This window comes from Grammomys surdaster, unplaced genomic scaffold, assembly GCF_004785775.1.
Source record: "Grammomys surdaster isolate TR1022 unplaced genomic scaffold, NIH_TR_1.0 182, whole genome shotgun sequence".
Classification (NCBI taxonomy): Eukaryota; Metazoa; Chordata; class Mammalia; order Rodentia; family Muridae; genus Grammomys; species Grammomys surdaster.
This window is the reverse complement of record NW_021604627.1, coordinates 384,111-408,156: the sequence shown is the minus strand read 5'-3', so window position 1 is coordinate 408,156 and position 24,046 is coordinate 384,111. Positions and strand designations below refer to the sequence as shown.

Below are 24,046 nucleotides of genomic sequence, written 5' to 3'. Positions count from 1 at the left end.
ACTTGCATGATTGTAACAGCATTTATTGCAATCATTTACTCAATAAAGATCTAATGTGTACATCTAGTATATTTGTTTTGTTTCTAGGACTACAAATGACATTTAGGATATAAAATGCCTAGTGCCTTGCTCTGCTACAGATTATTACTGTTAGTGTGCTGTCAAAGCTGGGCGTTGATGTTTGCATGTGTCACAGAAGTTAGGGCTATGTGAGACATGATGTCACCATCCCCTCTAGGTCCCTGCATGGCCAGGATCCCTTCAGAAGTAGATGCGCTCCCAACACCTCGCAGTCTGTGGCGTGGCCGTTCCAATTACGACCGCTAGAGGGCGGCGGTCACCTACCGCCTCGACCACGGCATCTGCGCTTGCGCCACATTAACACCGCTTCCGCCTCCTTCCTTCCAAACACCTTTCGCCCCGCCCCGCCCTGCAAGGCTCCGCCTCCGTTGCCCCTAGCGTCTGTTTGTTGACTTCCGGGAGCGCAGTAGTGGTCTATGCCAAGAGGGTCGCTATGGGGTCCCCGGGGGCTAGGGCAGTACCTTAGGCCCAATCGAGTCGCCCCTGCTGTCTTTCCGAAGCAGGCACAGATTCCGTTCGCAGTCTTCAGCATGGCAGAACCTGAGTCACTGGTGCCCGGTGAGTTGCGCCCCCGTCGTGGCGCCTGGCCTGGAGGGAGGGGTCCGCGGGCAGGCGGGAGGCCAGGCCCCGCCTCCGGGCCGGTCCCGTCCGGGTACAGGCCGCAACCAGAGCCTGAGTCAACAGTCTTATATTTGCATTTGGGAATAAATAACCTTTGTCGGGACCGGAGGAAGGGACAGGGATCGAGGGGACAAGGGACATTGTGTTATTAGTAAGCTTTTCACGACTTTTCTTGGAGGCGGCGGCAGCCATTATTCTCTCGCTAAGCATCCCGGGGTCTCTAAACATTCGAGCATGTGGGATGTCCCCAGGACCCAATTAGGTACATAATGCAGTAACGAGTGGAACACGGGATGAAAGGTTAAAAAGAATGGAAGAAGCGAACTAGATAAAGGGAGAAGGAGGCCCTTCAGTGAATTTTTTAAGACTGTGGTAAAGTCTTTTAAAATTTTGACCCCGTACGGCTTCCGTACTGGGTAGCCCAGGTAGACATTTCCTGAAGCAGCATTTATTATAAATGGAATGCAGAGTTGCTCAGTTAAAATGGTGGTCATAATCCACTGAATTGACTTTCACATATACTCTACTGGGCTATTACTAACATTTTGGAAAATAACCACTATATTAGAGCAGAATTAGACATTTAAATATGTATTGCACTTTCTGCTGTGGTCTTGGCTCAAGCAATTAGTGAGGGTACAAGAAAATAAAGTTACAATAGGCTTGACATTAGATGCCAGAGGATAGAAAGGAGACACTAAACCCTGGTTGTTGGGTTAGGGGAGTGTCTGAAAAGACGTTTGGGGGAGCCAGAATATAAACAGTTAAATAATTCCCTGTAGGGAAGCCTTGAATCATTTCTAGGTCCTGGCCTCGCAAGGCTCAGTTTCTGAGTTGCACTGGCTTGCCTCTTAGTAGTTTTCAAGAGTGGTTTAGTCCCTTGCACATAGATATGTATTATTAATATTTACATTCAGTATGCTTTCTCTGGAAATTTCCCCCAAACTGGATCTGGCTTTCTATTTGAGGGTGGTGTGTGTGTGTGTGTGTGTGTGTGTGTGCACGAGTGTGCATGCACGTATGTTTTAAAATAGTTACTTGGAAATGTTAAAGGATATTTAGTCTTTTGAAAATGGTACTGGTCCAAGTCTGTGAATATAACTTAGACCAGACAATGGCAATTTAAGAATGTTAAATCTCAGCATCCATCTCCAATCTCCATTGCCTGATCTGTCACTTGAATTCTCATTTCTTCTCAATGGAAACAGGAATAGCTGAAGTGTTTCCATATTAACATCTGGGTAATATGCTCTCTTTCACACTGACAGTATTGAAAGCTGTGTTTTTTGAAAGCATTCTAGTGATGTGAAAACGGTGGTCTGGTGGTAAATAGTGCAGAAGGGAAGTTTTCTGTTGGAAACTTAGCACAGACTTCATTGAAACTGATATTTGTTAGAGGAGCGTCTTGTGCAATGGGTATAAGTACCAAGGAAAACCTACACTATCAGTAACACAGTTGAACACATAAAATACTCATCAATAAATATTTTGGTAGTGATTTAATTAGAGAGATTACTCTGTGGTGCATCATTAATTGCCATATAGCCTCTATTTATTGCAAGATTCTAAGAAACCAGTAACTTCCAATGTTTGTAATAGAAGTCCTGTTACTTCTATTAAAGAGGTAGCCATTAGCAAATATGTTGGAGATTGTAGATTCGGCACTAGATTTTCTTTATGCATAAAAGAGAGATTAGTACAACCCTTTGCTTACGCTATTGTAAATAGATTGTTTACAGTAAACCTATTTGTGCTTGTGTTAGATTCAAGGCATGTAAGAAGGTGTAATGGTATTTAAACCCCATTTGCTAATAACTGTAGTGATTAAAGGAGGGAGTTAAGGTTTGCTAAAGTAACCCATTGAGTATCGTATTATTAGATTAAGAATTTGAATACATGATTACCCTTCCATTTTAAAACATTCTCTCTCTTTCCTCTATCTCACTGTGTGTGCCAAATTTCTGTAGTCTGTTCATTCTTATGTTGGTGCTGGGGCTCAGCTTCCCATAGTGCGAGTGACACAGGATGTAACTAGTGTGCTTATGTCTGCCCTGCACCTAGCTTTAATGGATAGTCCCAAGCATTGCCAGTAAGAGTTCAGTTTTTGTAGATGCATTCCTTCCTTGTATGCAAACACTGGCAATTCCTTGGAAGGAGTACAGAAAATCCAAACTCACTCAGATAGACCTTTCCCAAGAACTTCCTGTGGTGTAAAGGAAAAAAGGCAATACTGTTTTGGTTCTGAGTGTGGGAAAAAGGTCCTCAGTCAGGAACCAGACTATGGGGTCTTAACCAGAGTGAGTAGAAGGTATGTTTTGTATCAGCTTATTCAGAAATTGGCCTTCCATTGAGTTACAGCAGAACAGTTAGTAATGGATGATACTTTCCTTGTCATTGTATAAATTTGCCTCATATCACTCAAGGAATAGCACATCTTCAAATTAACAGATGTCATAGATGAAACTAAAATGAAGTCTGAGGATTAGGATGGAATTAAGGTGAAGGAATGAAGCCTTAAACAGTGTTCAAGCAAAGGCAAAGCCGTCAGGGGAGAAAAGGTTTATACGTGTATAATTGGAAATGTTTTGCTAATACATGTCACGTTTCAAGTTGTGAAGTCAAACGTGTCTTACATTTGCAGATACAGGTGCTGTGTTTACATTTGGAAAAACTAAATTTGCTGAAAATATTCCAAGCAAATTCTGGTTTAAAAATGACATACCCATATGTCTTTCATGTGGAGATGAACATACTGCTATTGTTACAGGTTAGTATTATAATCTTGAATGAAGACCGTAATTCTTTGAGAAACCTAAATATTATTAGTATCGTATTTAATACAATTCTTTTCTGCCTAATGTTAGGAACTTTTACTCTTAATAGAGTCAGCTCATACATAGTAACCTGCTTCCACACAGAAAGATACATTTTAAAAGTCTGATTTTTTCTATTGTCTCTAGTATATTTGTTTTATGTCTAAAAAATATCATACATTTGAAATCCAGGGACCCCAAAGAGGGTGATGATCTTCTAGCATTTCATTTGACTGTATTTTTACTTTAAAAATGACTTAAATGCTGTTACTGTATATATAGCGAAGAGGCTTTATCATGTGCTAAACGTATTGAATGTATATAGAACGTGTGGTTTTGTACTTGTCAGAGAATTCTTTATAAATTGATTCAAGAGAGCCCTTTCACATTTAAACTACTTTTGTGTGCTTAAGTGAGTTTTCTACATGCATACCTTCCTTAGACTCTACTTCACTGCAATAGAAAATTGTTAGCATAAAATCTTAAAAAGTCTATACTGAATCGAATGTGTCCATACAGAGACAAGATAACCCACTCCTGGTTTTTGTTCTTTGATATTTTTAAGTGTATATTTTTTACTTCGTTGGGATTAATTTCTTGCTATCTATGTGTAGATTGCTTTAATTTGTTATTCCTTTTTCCATCCCACTAGGAAATAATAAACTGTACATGTTTGGCAGTAACAACTGGGGGCAGTTAGGATTAGGATCAAAATCCGCTATCAGCAAACCAACATGTATCAAAGGTTTGGGTCTTTTCTTTTTTATGTTATTTATATACTTTAAAAAAATATCTTCCAGATTACAAGAAGTAACTTTAGTACTGTTTCTTTGATTCTTTAATATCATAAATGAAACAATCTTTAATGTTTTTATTTTGTAAGATTTACGTGAATATTTTTAGCACCTATGTTTAGTAGGGGTGGAAAGTTCTGGGGGTGTGATTGGAACAGCATTATCTTCAAGGCCCAAAATTCAATTTCAGCTTAAAATGTTGTTGTGAACTTATCATAATCATGCTATGTATATGCATTATTATTGAACTTTTAATGTTATGGTTAGAAAGCATTTAGATGGGCAAAGACCCAAACACCGTGGCCTTACAAATACCTAATAGAACATTCTTGCAGATTGTGAGATCCATGAACATAGAGACGCTTAGTCAGCTGTGCAGATAGTTTGCCAATTAAGTAGGAGATATTTGTAAATGTTTAAAAATATGTAGTTGAACAACTTCAACCCAAGTGTGGGCTTAGGATCATTAATCTTAGGGCCTTTGTGGAATATGGCAGTCGGTGAGAAGCAACACAGTGGAATGTCTTGGACCTTGATGGATTAGTTACCTAGAGGTTTTGTAATTAGATGTCTTGGGCCTACCTTTGACTCAGTGAGTCACTGTTTGCCATACTCCACTGGTTTTTATGATGTACAATAAATTGTGGATTAACCTGGATTAGTACTTAAAAACACTGATTTACAGTGACATATATAGGGTTTTAAAGTTTGGTTGTGGGGTTACGGATATAGTAAGGTTTCTGAATTCTTAGCATGCTCAAAGCTCTGGGTTTTATTCCTTGAAGTACAGTAAATGAAGCAGTCTCAGTTTTACCAGTTACTTATCATTTGACCTGAATTATTTATTATTTTCATATCCATAAAATATCATAATTGTCATATTCTCATGTCTAGCTCTTAAGCCTGAAAAGGTGAAACTTGCTGCCTGTGGAAGGAACCATACCTTAGTTTCAACAGGTACAGTATTCACCTGTACAACTTCTATCCAGCCTTGAGAACTGAGGTCTCACTTTAGTAGTATTTGTGGCTTTGTAAAATTGATAGGGATTGTATTTTGGTGGTAGGTAGAAAGAGTTTTAACAATGTAGGTATTTAGTATATGCGTTTGCCTTTGTGAATATACAAGGAAGTGCTGAGTACCTAAAGATCAAGGGGTAGTATTAGTACGTGCTGCTCTTGTTTCTTGCTCTCCCTTCTTTGTGACAGACGTTTCGTGGAAGCCACAGGAAAATCTACTGATAGCAGTCATCTCCATTTTAATCAAAATCTAACTAGGCAGTATAGTGTATCTAGAAGTTGATGAAGTGATTTATAAATTTCTATAGAAAATTAATGAGAGACACACTCATCAAAACAATTTCCAAAATGACAAAATTTAGGGCTAACAGTATTCTGATTTCAGTCCCTGTCATAAAGCTACAGTAATCATGGAAATGCAGTATTGATGAAGATTAGATAGAGTTTAATGAAGCACAGTAGTGTTGAGAAACAGGCCAGCACATATATGTGTAACTCGTTTCTGCCTTTAGGTTCTCTCCTACTAAGCTGTAGCCCCAACACTTGATTTCTAACACGTTTGGGGACAGTCGAGTGGAGGAAAGTATACTATTCTTTCCACATGCTGCTGAGGAATCAACAGTGCCGTATTTATTAGTCTCTTCTCCTCTCTCCTCCACTGCTTACTTCTGTCTCCTAGCTGTTCTCTTTGCTGGAGCTTCACTATACCTCTCTTACCTTTGCCTGTATGTTTTAACTGTTAATACAAGAGATATCTGCTGTTTAGTACCACGTCTCAGAAGTAGAGTAGCTACAGTGTTAATATTTCTTTCATATGTACAGATACTGGTAGTGTATATGCAGCTGGTGGAAATAATGAAGGCCAATTGGGGCTTGGTGACACTGATGACAGAGACACCTTTCATCAAATTGGCTTCTTTACACCTAGTGATACCATTAAACAGCTCTCTGCTGGCGCTAATACATCAGCTGCTTTGACTGGTGAGTAAGACTTGTGTTTCTGGCTGGACACATCTTTTCTTTCAAACAGGATACACCAACTCAATAAATGCATGGCAGCATCAGCATTCTATGTACATCCAAAAGACTAAAAATGGAAGATTAGAGCTATATATATATTTTGAGAGGGAGATAAATACACATGTAGAAGGCGATTGATAAATAAGTTCTCTGCCATGCTAGCTATCCATTATTCTTTTAGATATTATTAAAGGTTATCATCATGGCATATTCTGAAGGATATAGTTGAGGCGTTACCTGAACTTAGTACCAGAGGTATCGATTGAAATCAGTTGGGATGTATGTTGTTAGAGTGTGGGTTGTAATGCTCATTATATTCCTGTGGTCTCCTTTTCTAAAGTAGATGTGAGAACTTGTCTCTCAAATTCAGAGCCATGGTCCATGTGATCTCAGGAAGCTGCTGGCTTGCAGCTTTCTTCCAAGCAGGAGATTCTGTACAGATCTCGTGTTTCTTTTGGCCACTGGGAAAACCAAAGTTCTATTTGCTTTGTCAACTATAATAATTTACTATTCAATCTTACTTCTTCAGTTTTTATTTCCCATTTTAATTTTGGCTTATTAAATCATCTTAAGGATCCACTTTTTAACTCACTAAAAGAAGTGGCTGGGTATTCTTGCAGTGTTAATCTCTTTAACTTCAAGGTCAGAGGCATGATGATCATGACTTCATGGCTAGCCTGTGCTACATAGTAGGTGCTTTCTGTTGTCTCTCAGTTCAGTGGCAGCCAGACTAACTAGAAGGATGTAATTGTTTCTGTGTGGTGACATTAAAAAGACACAAAGGAAATGGCATTCTGCGTTTACTATTGAGAAAAATATGGTAACTATAGTGATTTAGCATCATCCTCTGCTTTTTATCCTTGTAGAGTATATGACAGTAGAAAATGCCTTGGTGTAAATGCCTTGTTACTTTTATGACATACCATTTCCAATACTGAGTTAGAGTTTCAAAGGAGGAACAAAATAATGATGTATTTTGTATTACTTTTTCCTCTTTATTTGTTCTGAGACAGTCTTACTTGGTAACCCTAGCTGGCTTGGTATGTATTACATAGCTCCGACTAGCTTTAAATTCCCTCACAGCAGTCCTCCTGTCACAGCCCCTTGAGCTCTCATATTAGAGACATGAGCTGATACTCCTTTCAACGTGACAGAGGATTTCAAGTGTTTCAACCCAAGGAAAGACTAATGCTGTACAAATGACACTGATTTGATCATTAAACACACACACCCATACACACACACACACACACACATACCCATATATACACACACACACACATACCCATATACACACACACACATACCCATACACACACACACACACACACACCCATACACACACATACACACACACACACACACCCATACACACACACATACACACACACATACCCCCCAACACACATACACACACACATATGCATTTTGAAGTATCATATCACATTCCATAAATATATATTGTTATTATATATTAGTAAAGAATAAAACAAGACTAAAAAGTGTAATCCAGAAGGAATCTAATTGTCTGTAGGAAATGTTGTAGCTTGAGAGCCTGGCCAGCTCTTTAAAGACTTTTCTCCCCTTATGCTTTCTTCATAGAGGATGGAAAACTTTTTATGTGGGGCGATAATTCTGAAGGGCAGATTGGTTTAAAAAATAAAAGTAATGTATGTATCCCTCATGAAGTGACCATTGGGAAGCCAATTTCATGGATCTCTTGTGGATATTACCATTCAGCATTTGTAACAAGTAAGATGGACATTTTTGATTCATTATATTGTCTTTCATTTCTCAATTATTACTGCAAATAAAATTACTTACAGTTCACATGTTGTTCAACTACTGAAATAATGTATGTTTTAATTAAAACCATTTTCTGTTTCTATATTGACAATTTATAATTTCAAATATTCTCTGACATGCCAACTTTTTAGAAAGTGAATATTAGGTCTGTTATACAAATTTTAAATTGCTTTTTAGAAACCTTTCTAAATGTTGGTTCTCAAGCTTCATAGCCTTGTACGGCGTTAAAAACAGACTCATGAGCCATTTTCCCTTGGGTGCACTTCTATACTTTGACCTGCTCTGGTGACTTTTTTTATTGTTTCAAATAAGTGAGTCATAGAGTATTCTTGTGAGAACCAGGATGAAGATTTGATGGAGAAGGATGTGGCCTTGGCCCTTTGGTGATGCATTTCGCAGTATCTGCAGTGTTGGCAGTATCTGAAGCTTTTTTCATTCCTGGGCCTATTCATAGTCTTTTCTTGGAAGCAACATAGAAGTCTACCTTACACTTTATAGACATGTGTGCTTTCTCTCAGCACACCCTTTCCTGACATACACACACGATGAAGAGGAAGCTGCAACAGCAACTCGGAATGAATAGGCACTGCCTAGATCTCCTCAGTACTTCTCTAGTCACTATTTTGTTTCTCTGTATGAAACAGCAACTCCAAGATGTGGGCTCTTTTCTTCTGATCTCAGAGCAAGTATCATTAAAAAACAAAGGCAAACAGTCTTGGCCTGGTCCAGAAAGTAAGTTACAGGATTATGGAAGTGAAGAAAAGAATAAGAAAGTCTCTACTTTCAAGAACCTCACACTCATGTGCTAACTAATACAGAGAAAAGAAAGTAGTCTTAGTGTGGACAAAGTGGAAATAGTTGGTAGTGCTATCTGATACAATGTTATCATCATAGTAATTTAACAAAAAGTATTTCATACATAACCAAGCTTTCTAGAGCAAGTATCATTAAAAAACAAAGGCAAACAGTCTTGGCCTGGTCAGAAAGCTAAGAGATAAGGATTCCAAGTTCAAGGCCTGCTACAAGAGTAAGTTCAAGGGCAGCCTGGGAAACCTAGTAAAACCCACTCTCAACATTTGAAATGTATAAAGAGGTACTGGGGCTTGAATTGGTGCTCCAGCTCGTGACTAACATGTGGGAGGCCCTAGAGTTAATCTCCAGTACCACCATCACCAGACACACATGCACGCCACAAAGGTGTAGGGAATATGTGAGGTAGTCTTTGCTATGTTTTCTGAAACAGCTAAAATGGTTTTCTAATTCTTTATAGTAATGAATTCTTTATGAAGGGTACTAGATTAAAATAACTGAGAAATAAAGAGGAAAAAAATCCAGTCTTTTTTTTTTTTAACTTTGTAGTGACAGATATCTTAGGAAAGCTCAGATTTTCTTAATTACTGGCTGAGGTTTCATGGAGCCTGAGAACATGTGGCAGACGACCAGTATTCTGTTCACGTCCCCATTAATCATTGTGCTTGTCCTCCAACAGTGGATGGGGAGCTGTACACATTTGGAGAACCTGAGAATGGAAAGTTGGGACTTCCCAGTCAGCTGCTGATCAATCACAGATCACCCCAGCGTGTGCTGGGGATTCCTGAGAGGGTAATTCAAGTAGCCTGTGGTGGAGGGCACACTGTGGTTCTCACAGGTATGTGTGGAATATGCTGTTCTATTCCCTGTATTCAGTAGTAGCTAAGGACATTTTAATGATCCTTTTTTACTGTTGCAAGATAGGAATCCTTAAGGCCGGAGAGGTGGCCCATCGATTAAGAATGCTTGTTCTTCTGTCATGAAGTCCTGAGTTGGGCCTCGAGGACTGAAGTTGGGCAGCTCACAAATGGCTGTGTAATTCCAGCTATAAAAGACCAAACCACCCTCTTTTGGTCTCAGTGGGCACCTCCACACACAACATATAAATAATAAAGTCTAAAAAGAGGAATATTTAACATGAGCAATAACTTCTCAAGAGATTTAAAGTATAATGTAGGATTGTTATATATACATAGGATGCTGCATTTTTGAAACCTTTCTTAGATATAACTGAGATACTTGTCAGCTGTACAACCTCATGTCCTTCCTTGGCTCCTGGGAATTACCATTTTTAGTCTCTGAGTTTGACTCCTGCAGATCCTGTGTGGAAGCAGGCTTGAATGGCTTTCGGTTTTGATCTCCGACTTTTGTTTATATAGTTAATACATACTTCTGGCTCAGGAAAGACCTTTTAAAGTAGGACAAGTTGAATTCTACTGAATCATATGCATCTAAAATTAATATTATTTTTCTTAAAATATTTCCAGTTCAAGAAGCTGTCTTCATGCTGTTTTCTGATTTTAATGTTTTATATATTTATAATGCATAAACTTAAATAATTTTTTGTGATTTTTATATTCTGTTATAATAATTCATTAAAAAGTGGTAAAGTTTTACTTATAGGTAGAAAGGAAATTTGAAACTTTCAAAATAGTGTCAGTTTGGCTTGTGAATTTCTTATTTAGTGTGATATGTCAGTTTTTTGGGGTTTCTAGTCAATATGTTGAATTATACTCAGCATTTTGTAATATGAAAACCAAATAGTTGTCTCCAAATTTGTTAAGCATCAGATTTAATTTACATAAATAGTATTGTGTTTAGATAATATGCTTTTATTATGGATTTTTAAATTAAAAAACTAATAAGGGCTGGAGAGATGGCTAAGTGGTTAAGAGCACTGTCTGCTCTTCCAGAGGACCTGGGTACCATTCTGAACACCCATATTGGGCTCATAACTGCTTGAAGCTCCAGTTCCAGAGTATCCAGTGCACTCTTCTGCCCCTATAGACACCCACATGCATATGGTACACAAGCAAACATAGTCATTGCTTAATCTGCAGCAACCCAGAATTCGAAATGCTCTAGAAAGATTTTAATAGCCGTTTCCTATCTGTCTGACTGTGGTAGGCAAGGTTGAATGGGGAGATATAGAAGAAAATATTATGATAAAGGAAAAGTATAAATAAAATTAGTACAGTTAGAACAGACAATATGATATATAACCTACGAATTAAGAGATATGCTATATTAAAATAAGAATCGCTTGCCATTGCCTCAACATGCCTTTATATCCTTGTTATGAATGTAGTTTCTTTAAGGGGTTTTATCTCTATTTATATTTTCAATATTCTTATTAGAGAGAATTATTATTACGTGTTCAGCAGCAGCCCCTGTTCTCAGAGGAGCTGATTACTTTTCAAAAAATAAATCTTCACAATTGAATATTTTAAAATTTTACCTGGATAGATTTTTTTTGTAGGATTTATTAGCTAGGTTTTTAACATCAGACGATCAGAAGAACTTGCCCATTGGCTGCAGCTAGCAATAAGAACATTTGCTTCAGGCTTTAGTGGGGAATTTGTGCTCTCCTTCCTATGAGATTCCACATAAGAAAGTAAAGTGATCATCACGATTCCCAGTACATTGTTTTATCAGTAACTTTTAAATCAGTCATAGATCCTGTTTTGTACTTCCTATCTCTAGATGACAAGTGAATTCAAATTTATTGAAATACTGAAGGACATTGGGTGTCGCCTCATTAAAGCAACAATATAGAGGAAGTCTTTCCCCTCCGATATTTTAAAGAAAATTTGCTTATTAATACCTCTAACATAGCTACTATAAATTTTAATTCTTCTTCCAATAGTTTTCTGATATTGTATGTGTGCCTGTGTGTGCCCGTGCACATGTTCATGTGCGTGTGTGTCTGTGTGCATGTGTGTCTCTGTTCATGTGTGTCGGTTTGCACACGCATGCTGTGTTCAACAGGTAAAACCTGTGGCCTTGTGCATGCTAGGCCTGTGCTTTACCTCCAGCTCACTAATTGTGTTTCACAGAATTTTATTAAACCACTCTTAAAAGTAAGGGAATATCTTTGTAGGAAATTTCTCTTTTTTTAGTTTGTGGCAGTGAAAGGAAATAGTTTGATATCAGGTGAGCTGTCTGAGCTGATGTGGTAATTATAAATGCACTTTAGGTAGTTCTCTGAATTATACATCTTAGAACATACCTGATGATTACAATAATTCCTTTTATGGTTATTCATAAAAGACAAAATGAATCCCAGGTCATTATTTTATAACACTTATTTTTCTCCTCTTTTATCATTGAAAACTTGCATTTCATTCATATCAGTATTTTTATGAACAGTTCTTTCGCTGGCAATTAATGTCCATTCTAAAAGTTCGAATGCCAGGTATTTCAGATGTGATGTACTTCCATGCAACTCTCTTTATGTATGTGTTCACTTCCTCTCAGAGAAAGTTGTATATGCCTTTGGGCTGGGACAGTTTGGACAACTGGGCCTTGGCACTTTTCTTTTTGAAACATCAGAACCCAAAATTATTGAACGTATTAAGGATCAGAAAATAAGTCATATTTCCTGTGGAGAAAACCATACAGCTTTGATGACAGGTATGAGATCATTTTTCTGATTTTTGTTTCTAGAATTGGATATCATTTATTATAATATGAATGATAATGTAGAATGAGTGTATCTAACTTCTTATGGAACTTATGCCTGAGAAAATGGAATTATGTGATTGATATTCTAAATATAAGGTAATAAATAAATTTAAAAGTAAATTAAGGTGTAATTCAGATTAAAATAAATATGTTGCTATGATATAGCTCAGTGATAACACATGTTCTTAGCTTTATGAGGCCTTGAGCTCAATCCCTAGCACTCAAAACAAAAATTAGCCACGTTTAGAACCTTAAAGTAGACCTTTGGTCAGGAGTAAGACCTTAAAATCCTTCTGAAATTGTATTTGTTGAAAGGCTCTTAACTTTTATGAACTTCTCTCAAGCCAGAGAGAGAAATCATAAGAAAAGCTTGTTTTTCTGTACTCAGTATAGAAGAGCTGTAGTCAATGCTCAGTGACGTTTTAGGATGCTTTGACCACCAGGGGGCATTTCAGGACTGACTCCATCCTTCCCTTTGTAAAGTAGTAGACAGAGAAGGGCATTGCAGTGACCACCAGGGGGCGTTTGTGCACTGACTCCTTTCTTCCCTTGGCAAAGTAGTAGGGAGAACACTGCAAAAACTACAGAGCAAATGCATCTCCCTCTTCGTTGCCTTCTCTGTTACCAAAGGAGATGTTCCTTTGGCCTGCTTACTTCTCAGTGTCATAAACTAGATGCTGCTGATAATGTGGGACTCAATAAAAATCTGCCTTGAAGTGACTTAGTGCTTTGTAGCAAAAGGACCTATTATTCAACTGTTTTATGGAAAAACAAAGTAGTACATGAAAAGTCAGAAATAGTTCTAGTATATTGAATAATCCAGACTCTCATGTTTCTGTTTTCCTTCCTTCTATCCAAAACAGCTCCAAAAAGAGTGGAGCTCGTGTAATAGCATTTGCTTAGAAAAAGTAGAAAGTGGAAAGCATGAGCTACTACCATAAATAGTTCTTATGGTAGTTTTCTACTGTAATAGTTCTTTCTCACAGAACTTTTCAAGGAAAATGACCCGCCCATTATCGAGTACTGATGATTTCCTTTGCATAGCATGTACCAACACTATGTAGAGTATAAAAACGTATCACACCTTCATTGTCCTTCCTAAAGGAGCTGTTGGTAGGTGTTCCTTACTGCGGTGTCCTAATGATAGCTCTCTGTCCATAGTGCCATTTTTCATCGACTCTAAATTATCACTGATGGTGACTATACTTTGTATGAACCATGTGTCTTACTGTAGGTTGTTAAGTTTGCATAGTACTTTTCCTACCTTATGAAGAGAGTCTGGCACAAACAAGTGCATATTAAGTTTGCCTGCTGTTTTGCTCTTGCATCCTCCCAGGAAATAAGTGTTACAGATTTTCTTCTCTCTCATACAACGAGATATGTGTAGTGAGTTTGAAGTTTTTTCCCATACCTATCAACAGCTTATATTTATAAATCTTCTTTGAGCTTGGAAGTATAATGAAGCAAATGAGATTAGGGATTACTTTCTCTGGAGGAAAATCACCTTGGAAAAGCACACATTAAAAATGATCTTTGGATAATCAAAATTTGGATAAATTTTGACCCTGGATAAATCAAAGTCAAAAGAAGGAATTTGTTTATTTTTGCAAATTAAACTAGTAACTTACCATCTTACTGAATAACATTTCAAGTCAGTCTTCAGTCAGGTGTTGGAGATTCACTTAGTGTGCAACCACTTTGCCTTCTTCTTTCCAAGATCCCCAGATATGAGCTGATTTTTTCCCAGCTTGAAGCTACATACTTTAAAAAAAGCTTACCACTCTCCAAATACAATAAAAGAATGTGTAATCTAACCAAATCCTCCTGTCACTAGGGTGGTCCTGCTTTACTCCCTTAGACCTCGAATCTCCAACAGTCTTACTCATTTGGCTTGCTGATTACCGTTCAGCTTCTTGTCTAACCTTCGGTCTCTATTATACAAACCTTCCCATGTAGTCCGACTCTTCCTGGAGTATGCTGTCTGTCTTTCTTATAGAGAAATTCTATCTTTTAAGATGCACTATGACAGCCTTCTCTAATCCCCTGATTAGAGGGAAATTCTCCTCCTGTGTGCCCTGATTGGCTTCCACTTCTGTGGCCCTTGCCCCACATCTTTTAAATGTAGGTTATGAAGGAGGAGCTAGTGAAGAAGTCCAAAAGTTAAATGTAACACTGTGTTAATATGTGACAGGGTTAGAGAGAGGTGCCAGGATTGCTTTTCATTGTATGCCCATCAGAAGGGGACTCAGATATTGATGTGTAGATTAGTTAGAATGGTTGATTCACCTCTGACATTGCTTAGACAGCATTCCACAGCCCAAGAGCTAAAATAACCAAAGAGACAGCTGTATTCTAAGTGACATAGTTCTCCACCAGTGACAGGTTTGCAACCCTGGGAGACATAAATGATGTCTGGGGACATTTCTGATTTTCACTGCTACAGAAAGGAGTTATTCTACTGGCAAGTAGTGGACAGATGCTACTGATGCTGCTACACAGACTGCAAGGCATAGGGCAGACACACAAGGATACTTTGACCACCAAGATGTAGTGGTCCATTCTCAGTTTGATTGCCTCCTGTTGTATGTAGAACCATAAACTCTATACTTTGCATGGCTCAGTAGACCAGAGTGAATTTAATTTACAATTCTATGAAAAGATTATAATTGCAGTAGAACTCGATATATTTGTCTATAACTAGAGATGGACCTTGTATAACATCAGTTTTGTTTACATTTTAGATATAGGCCTTATGTATACTTTTGGAGACGGCCGACATGGAAAATTAGGACTTGGAATGGAGAATTTTACCAACCAGTTCTTTCCTACTTTGTGCTCTAATTTTTTGAGATTTACAGTTCAATTGGTAAGGGTTTCTTTCATATTCCCTCTTGTATAGTTTATATTTCTAGATTTGAGGCTTTTGTTATTTCATAGAAAATACATATTTTTATCTTTGTGTGAGGGTATCATAGGTACAGCTAAATAATAACTATAAGCAGTTCTATAAGAGCCAAATGTTAGACATTGTACTCCTCTGAAAAATCTTCTTTTCTAATTTTTCTTCTTTAACAACATTTTTCTACAAATACTGAGTTTTCTGCTTCCTTTTAACTTTTCTTGAAAACTAGGACTGGGCCACGTCTTTCAGCTTTGTGTCTCATGTAGCAAGCACCAGTAGAATGTGTTGTTCACAATGCTAACTCCAGGGCAAATCCAATGTCACTGGATGGACACTCTCAAAGCCTACACAAGACGAGACTTGATACTAAATGAAGAGCACTGCAAATGATTTATTGGTTGAACACTGAGAAAAGAATTGATCTATTCAGTTCTCACAGCCACATCACCATCAGTCTTCCCGTTTTCTTGTTTCTAGTATTTTTGACAGTTAAGAACTATACTTGTGGGCTGGAGAGCTGATTGAGTGGTTAAGAGCACTGGCTGTTCTTTCAGAGAACCCAGGTTCAATTCCCAGCAACCACAATTGTCTGCAACTCCAGTTCCAGGGGATCTAACACACGACACTGGCATATATGCATCAAAACATCTCTACACATAAAATAAAAATGTTAAAAATATTTTTAAAAGGGAACGGTAGACATGTAAGCTCTGGTTACTTGGTGGTACTCATATTGCCTCTCCAAAGACATCGCGCCTCATACTGTGGCACTTCTCTTATTCATTTCATAACTGGGATAGTTTTAGTCGCCAGCTTGACACAATACAGAATCACCTGGGGAGGGAGCCTCACTTGGACATTGTCTGTATTAAGTTGGCCTGTGGGCATGCCTCTGAGGAATTTTCTTAATTAGGTTCATTGTCATCTGAAACCCTGTCCTGAATGTTGGCAACACCAGTTCAAGGGCTGGGCCCTAACTGGCATGCATGCTCTCTGCTCCTGGTTCTGGATATGATGTGTTTACCTCCCTGAAGCTCCTGTCACCAGGATCTACTTGCTATGGTGGCTCAGAACCTGCAACTGAGAGCAAAAGTAAACCCTTTCTCCCCTAAGTTGCTTTTTTCAGGGCATTTTAACCCAAGAACAGGAAGAGAAAAATAAGATAATAACCATTGAAAGCCTACTCTGTATAAGATATTGGTCTAAATATTAGGAATACAGGTTACTCAGTGATGAACAAAATACCAACTGAATAGATCACTATTTGGTGATCTTTATGGAGAGGATGCTTCAAAAGTGTGCAGTTCTTCTATGACCAGGGGGAGCCCTCCAAAGTGGCTGAAATCTGAGGCTGGAAAATAGTACAGGGTCTCTTCAATGGCTTCTATTGGCAAGTTAAGACCATTTACATTTAGGATTATTGTTGAGATAGATTTGCTAATTCCTGTAATTAAAACAGTATTAAAAACATAATTATATCACTTCTCCTCTATCCAGCTCCTCTCATATCCCTTTCTCCTAAATTCTCATCCTCTCCTTTAGCAATATATGTGTGTGTGTGTGTGTGTGTGTGTGTGTGTGTGTGTGTGTAATATTATATATATAATATATCTCATGCTGAGTTATTCAGTGTTGCCTGCATGTACATAGTATAGGGCTGACCCTTTGGCATTGGATAAGCAATCAGAGGGCTCATGTCTAAAGAAGACTACTTTTCTCTCTCACTGCAGTTGTTAGTACAGGGTTTTTGTTAACATTTTTATAGAAAGCATTTACTTCTTAAAACTCATTGGTAGTAATATTTTTTCATTATCTCATCCAGTGTGCTTATACTTTCCTCTAAAGACTTATAAACCTTTAATTTAGATATTGTTCTTGAAAAGGGAAAGGCTTGGAGACGTAATCTTTTTTTAAATTTATTTTTGAAAATTCTACGTATGTATATGTGTGTATGAATATGTTTGTTTATGTGTGTTATGATTGTGTTTATCTCATTACTCTGCCATATTCTCTTCCTTCTTCTTAATGCTTTCTTCTCAACTAGTACATCTCTTACTCTTCTGCCTTTTTTTTTAGCTGAATTTAAGATTGCTTACATAAGCATGATGATAGGCTGTTTGCTAGAACATGGCCAACATACTACTGGCTACACCACTAAAGAAAATGTCTCCCTCTCCCCCAGTAACCATTAACTGCCAACAGTTCCTTAGAACAGGGTGGGGTTTCATGGGTGCCTCTCCCTCTTCCTTGACCACTTGTTGAAGGGCCCAGTCTTATGAAGACATTTTACAGATATGTATAACTGCTGTATATTTATTATAATGGTCAGATACATAGTTATTCTTAAGTAATTTCCCTAGTAATTGCTCTCTGGATATTTGTGGCTTTCTAATGTCCTTCCAAGATCAAACCATAACATTTTCAAAGTTATGAGATACCTACAACAAGGTCATTTTCTCTATATTAAATTGAAAGTAAATGGTAGATTAAATTGGTTTTAATTTTTAGTCAATGTTTAAGGAATATATATTTAATCCGTACATATGTATATTTCTATACATGTATACATATATAAATGCACGCATGTATGTCTACTTGTATATGTGTATATATGTATACACACACACACACACACACACACACAGGCATATGGAGAGTGATAGAGAAAAGCTGTGAACCAGACAGTCTCTAAGTTTGCCTCTAAGAAAATGTCTTAGTGCTAATCTGGTGTTAGCCCATTTGTGTTTGATATTAACATTGATGAATTTTTCTGTGGACTTATGCTTGCAGATTGCCTGTGGTGGATGTCACATGCTAGTTTTTGCCACTCCACGACTTGGTACAATAGATGAATCTGAATTTGAAGAAGTGTATGAGCCTTATATAAGTACAGGTTCTTTGCCCAACAGTGACCTCTCCCCAGGAAGTTCACTGAATAGATCTTTATCCGCACGTCTGCGGCGAAGAGAGCGGGTACAGTGGGGCTCCATTCTGTATGATAGCATTAGCGGGTACAGTGGGGCTCCCTTCTGTATGATAGCATTAGCGGGTACAGTGGGGCTCCCTTCTGTATGATAGCATTAGCGGGTACAGTGGGGCTCCCTTCTGTATGATAGCATTAGCGGGTACAGTGGGGCTCCCATCTGTATGATAGCATTAGCGGGTACAGTGGGGCTTCGTTCTGTATGATAGCATTAGTGGGTACAGTGGGGCTCCATTCTGTATGATAGCATTAGTGGGTACAGTGGGGCTCCCTTCTGTATGATAGCATTAGCGGGTACAGTGGGGCTCCCTTCTGTATGATAATCTTATCTACCACTGCAAAAACAAACCTGTTTACCTTTTAAGTCAAAGGAGGATCTTTCAAGATGAAAGCGGTAATAAAATGGTCAGAGGTAAAGGCTTTTAAACTTTTATAGTAAGTTCAAAGTTAAGATATTAAGGAATACAAATGATTACCATGGATAACCTTTGTTTATAGATCATTATCAAACAAAAACACACAGCATATTTTTATAGATCTTCCTTACCTCAAAGTGAGTGGTTCCTTGATTGTTTCTAAGCTGTATGTGGATTGATTGTTACATGTTTTTTTCTAATACTATGGTAAGAACATTTCTATCCAGATAACACAACTTTCAGAATGTACAGTACAGTATTAGCATAAAAGATATAGTGTAAACAGATATTGTATAGCAGATATGGAGGACTTACTCATTTAGTGTAGCACCTTTTGTGTTAAGCCTCCTAAGCAGTAGAAGGCAATAGACTAAATGATGACTCATGGAAACAAAGAAATAAATCATTTACTTGTAGACATGGAAGGCTTCCTACCAGCTACACTTAGAGACCCTCTTGCTGTTCTTTAAATTTTCTATAGAAGTTTCACATCTTTTAAAAGAAAGTATTAATACTTAAAAGCTTTGAAAATTATTTTAAGTTCTAAAATGTATTCCTTTTGAAGGGAAAAAGGTTAAGTCTATATTTTACTAGGGAAAAGTATGCATGGAAATACTGAAAATGGTCTCCTGAGTCTGTGGCACGTTTTGTTTCTTATGAGCAAATTTTTGTTTCTTGGAGCAGACAGATGAAACACACACACTCCCTAACACATGAAAAATAGGCTTTGATATGACAGTTTAGGGCACCTTAGATTTTCAGTAACTGCAAGAAAGTGTGTGCAGACGTTGCATGTAATGGCATTTGACAATCTGTTTAAATTATTTTAAAGGAGAGACCCCCATGCTCTGCTTCAATGGTGGGATCACTGCCTCCATTAGAGGGGACTTCTGCCTCCACTTCAGCTTCTTATTTCCCCCCCAGTTCAATTCCCTTCCATTTGTCTGTGAATAACTACCCAGAGAAAAGCCCCTCTGACTCCATGGAACCACTGGACTCAGGTAATGTTGGCTGCTTTCAAAGGACATGGGCCCTGAACTACTGCTGTTTTCATGCTTTCCTTGAGATGTTTTCTCCTGGGCCAGGGACCTAGGTCGGTGGTATAATACAGTACTTGCCTAATGGGGGTTAGTCCCGTAGATTGAGTCCTAGCACTGGAAATTAATGAGGCACTTGGATTTGCTCCCTAGTTTGTTATACTCTCCTGCCCCTACATAGAGTCTGACATCTTTAATTGGAGTCCAAATCTAGATATACCATACACCTCTCAGAACAGCAGCGACTATGGAGCAATGGGTAATATACATAGAATCATTTTAGGCCTGCACATTTCATAAGGTAGGTGGGAATGATAGTCTTTATTTTATTGGTAAGTAAAGCAAGGCTCAAAGAGATGGAGTGGCTTTCTCTCGATCACTGAGCTGATGAATGTAGTAGACAGGATACAGCTAGAAGTTCTGTGGTGCAGCTGGAACACACTAAAGCACTGCTTATATGCTTAGCAGGGGTTATGCAGTTTAATTGATCCAAGTTGCGTGCTTGGTCAGATACTTCTAAACTACGGGACCAACCTATTTTCTCACAGCCTCAGTTTATTTTTGAAATGGGTTTGATAAATACTAAAGTAAAGGTCTGGGAAAGAGTCACAGAAGATAAAGGTCCTTCCTATTGTAAGACTGGCAACCTACTTTTGATCTCTGGAACCCGCATAGAGGTCCAAAGAGAGAACTGATTGACTGCATAAAGTTGTCTCATGTGACACATTGTATAATATACTGTGCATACCTAATAATAATAATTCAAAAAATGTATAAATGCATAATTAGGAGAGAGGTTGTGTGGGTTAAATGAGCTCCAGCATGTAAAATACTTGGTAAGCATTCAGCACCTCTGTAAACCCTTCCTATGTACACTTCAGATCGTTAATGCCTCTACCTCATTGCATCTAACCTATAGACTTTATTGTTGTAATCCCAATCCCAGCTCTTTCACTACTGTATATCTCTTATACTCTACTTTCTCTTCAGATTATATAAATCTTTAACCCTTTACAATTATGCTCCTCTTCTACACAATTTTATTGGTAGACATAAAGTGTATCTCAGAATTTTTCTGTTACTACAAATGTATACTTGACTATAACCTCATGACCAAGAGATCAGAGAAACAGTAGTCTGGGGATTGTAATGTAAAACCAAAGGTGGCATGGCTTAGGGGTTAAAAGCATTGGCTATGGAAGACCTAGTGACCTGAGTTTTCACATGAAGGTAGAAGGAGAGAACTGACTCCACAAGCTTGTCTTCTGACCACCCCTATGCTATATCATATAGGTACACACACACACACACACACACACACACACACACACACACACATCTCAGTCAATAATGTTGAAAATGAAACCTAAAAGTTGGGGATAAAGCATGGCAGAGATGACTTTTTATATCTTTGAAGAGCCTAGGCAAATGACAGAATTAATAAAGGGCCAGGAACCCACCAAGAGCAGATCATGGAATAGTCAGTATATGCAGGGTGCCAATGGTGAACTGTATCTGACATGCCCTCTCCTAGGGTTCACATTGAAATAAGAATCAACATCAGATGGTGCTTTCTAACCCTAGCCATAAAAAGATTCGAAGGTGTGAGGGAGTGTGGGAAGAATTAGAGGAGGGGTGTGGGGGGCAGATATGGTCATATTTAATTGTGTACACATTTGAAGTTTTCAAAAATAAAAATTTCAGAAGCATTTAAAAATGTTTAAAGTAGTAGCACATTCTGCTGAGCAATGTGTGCAGAGAAAAGACAAGTTAATAGTTTAGGAAAGTTATTTCACACTTCAATATATTGAATGATATACAATTTTATACTTTTGTAGGTTGAATAAACAAGAATATAAATTTAAAGTTTAAATTAAACCTTTATGATGAAATTTAATAAAAAAGGAAAATATTTAAAAGAGTCAGTTACACAAAGAGACAAAATACACATATTCCAGGCTAAGAAAATAATAGAGACAAAGATTTGGAGGCAATGTATAAGGAAAGAAAAGGCAGCCACTGTATGAATAGAAGATATGCTAGGGAAATTCAGGTGCATTTGTTGTTGGAAAAAGACATCCTAAGAAGAATATTCATTTTATAGGTTAGAAGAGACCTATTTGAATTGAATATTTTTCTTTGGTCTAATGGGTTTTATACCTGATGAGTTCCAGTCCAGTTGACTTTTTAAGGTAATCACTTCTGGGTCATTGTGGATTGTAGGGAAGTCAAACTGTAAGTAGGAATAACATGTGTCATTTAGAAGGTAAATTTGGAAGGGCTAATATTGGTAAGAATGATCTCAGGAAATTAGTATCTGAGAGAGTGGTATCTTGAATGCAAAATACCACTGGTCAGAGCTCAAAAGAAAAAAGCTCTTGAGTTTCCAATGCATCTTGCATCGTGGAGAATACCAGGAACTTCAACACTAGAAGTTCTCGGGAAAGATCTGGGTAGGAGCCAGAGTGTGAATAGTTGAGGCTTGACTGGAGAATGAGGAAGTGAAGAGGGATGTAGATCATTCTTTTGCCTATTTGGTTATGAGGCATCCTGAAGAACTGGGCCAGCTGCTGGAGGGAACTGTAAGGCCAATGGGAAACCGTGTGGAAGCCAGTAGAAGGGAAGCAGTGGTGCAGGGGAGCATGGTAACTGGAGAAATACAGAAGAGCCTGTGGTGGCCAGGAAGATAGACTACACTTTAGGAGGAAAATGAGAAGAAGTGTGGGGGGAAGGGGGAGACAGGTGAGAGGACAAAGTAGATCTGCTTCGGCAACTTTACATTTTCTCAGTCAATCCTGAGGCAAGGCCATATCAGTCTATATACGACTATCTTTTCCATATCTACATTCTCTGTGTGACAATCCATCCTTCTCTGATAGTTTCACATCAGTCTTTCTGTAGCGTAGTTCAATGCCTGTCTGTTCTTTGTCCATTGAAGATTCCTGATTTTCATGAAAGTAAGTATAAAATTTCCCATTTGCATCCCGTCTGCTCTTCTAGTTTTATCTTTTAATAGCATTTCCTTATTCATCTAGGTTAGGAGACAACAAACAGGAGCCAAAGCTAGCTGGTGTCTTATTTTTGTAAGTGAAAATGTAAGGAAAGCCCGCCATCCCAGTTCTTTTGTATATGGTAAGAGGCTGCTTTCCATGCTAAAGTGTCAACTGGAGAGAAAGGCAAGAAGTGAAGAGCACTTGCTCTTACAGAAGACCTGAGTTAGGGTCCCATCACCCATGTTGGATAGCTCACAAACACCTATATCTCCAGCTGCAGGAGGTGAGATACTCTTTTCTAGGTCCCCCCCCATGTGTCTCTGTCTCTGTGTATGTCTTTCTCTCCGTCACATACACACACACATACACACTAAGAGTAATAAAATATTTTTGAATGTTTCACATGTTAAGGATAGTTCTTGTCCTTACTAAACATAAGAAACTTCCAAAAAAAATCCTCAGATGTTAACTATCTCACCTTGGTGCCTTGGTATTAATCGAAGTGAGTGATTCAGTTTAACTTACTGAAAAGAGCATGGTCTGTAGAGTCAGGCGGAATTGAGATGGGAACTAGACACCAGAAGAGTCAATGAAGCTCTTTCTTCTTATTGTCATGGGGTGTATTAGTCAGGGTTTTACAGCTGTGAGCAGACACCATGACCAAGCCAAGTCTTATAAAAAGGACAACATATATTTGGGTCTGGCTTACAGGTTCAGAGGTTCAGTCCATTATCATCAAGGTGAGAGCAGGGCAGCATCCAGGCTGGCATGTTGTAGGTAGGGCTGAGAATTCTATATCTTCATCTGAAGGCTGCTAGCAGAAGATTGGTTTCCAGGCAGCTAGGATGAGAATCTTAAAGCCCACACCTACAATAACATACTTCCTCCAACAAGGCCACACCTTCTACTAGTGCCACTCCCTGGGCCGAGCATATACAAACCATCTCATGGTGTTAGCCCAACATGAACTAAAGTATATGCTTCTGATACGTGGGAAATTTTCAATGTAAGTTACTTTCTTGTCTCTCTCTCTCTCTCTCTCTCTCTCTCTCTCTCTCTCTCTCTCTCT

At 38.2% G+C, this 24,046-nt stretch overlaps 1 protein-coding gene across 6 annotated transcripts in view; it reads left to right on the top strand.

Moving 5' to 3' along the window:
* Positions 1-399: 399 nt before the first annotated feature.
* Positions 400-24,046, top strand: part of Rpgr (retinitis pigmentosa GTPase regulator) — a 46,323-nt gene continuing 22,676 nt past the window's right edge. For 5 of the 6 annotated variants that reach the window (XM_028767816.1, XM_028767817.1, XM_028767821.1 and 2 more), the window contains exons 1-11: positions 498-639; positions 3,344-3,469; positions 4,168-4,260; positions 5,204-5,266; positions 6,149-6,307; positions 7,949-8,098; positions 9,642-9,800; positions 12,440-12,595; positions 15,388-15,512; positions 18,339-18,521; positions 19,780-19,948. In XM_028767816.1, coding sequence (XP_028623649.1) covers positions 498-639; positions 3,344-3,469; positions 4,168-4,260; positions 5,204-5,266; positions 6,149-6,307; positions 7,949-8,098; positions 9,642-9,800; positions 12,440-12,595; positions 15,388-15,512; positions 18,339-18,521; positions 19,780-19,948 — 1,525 coding nt within the window. Of the gene's footprint in view, positions 640-3,343; positions 3,470-4,167; positions 4,261-5,203; positions 5,267-6,148; positions 6,308-7,948; positions 8,099-9,641; positions 9,801-12,439; positions 12,596-15,387; positions 15,513-18,338; positions 18,522-19,779; positions 19,949-24,046 lie in introns of all 6 variants that reach the window. The other variant, XM_028767815.1, reaches the window with a different exon arrangement.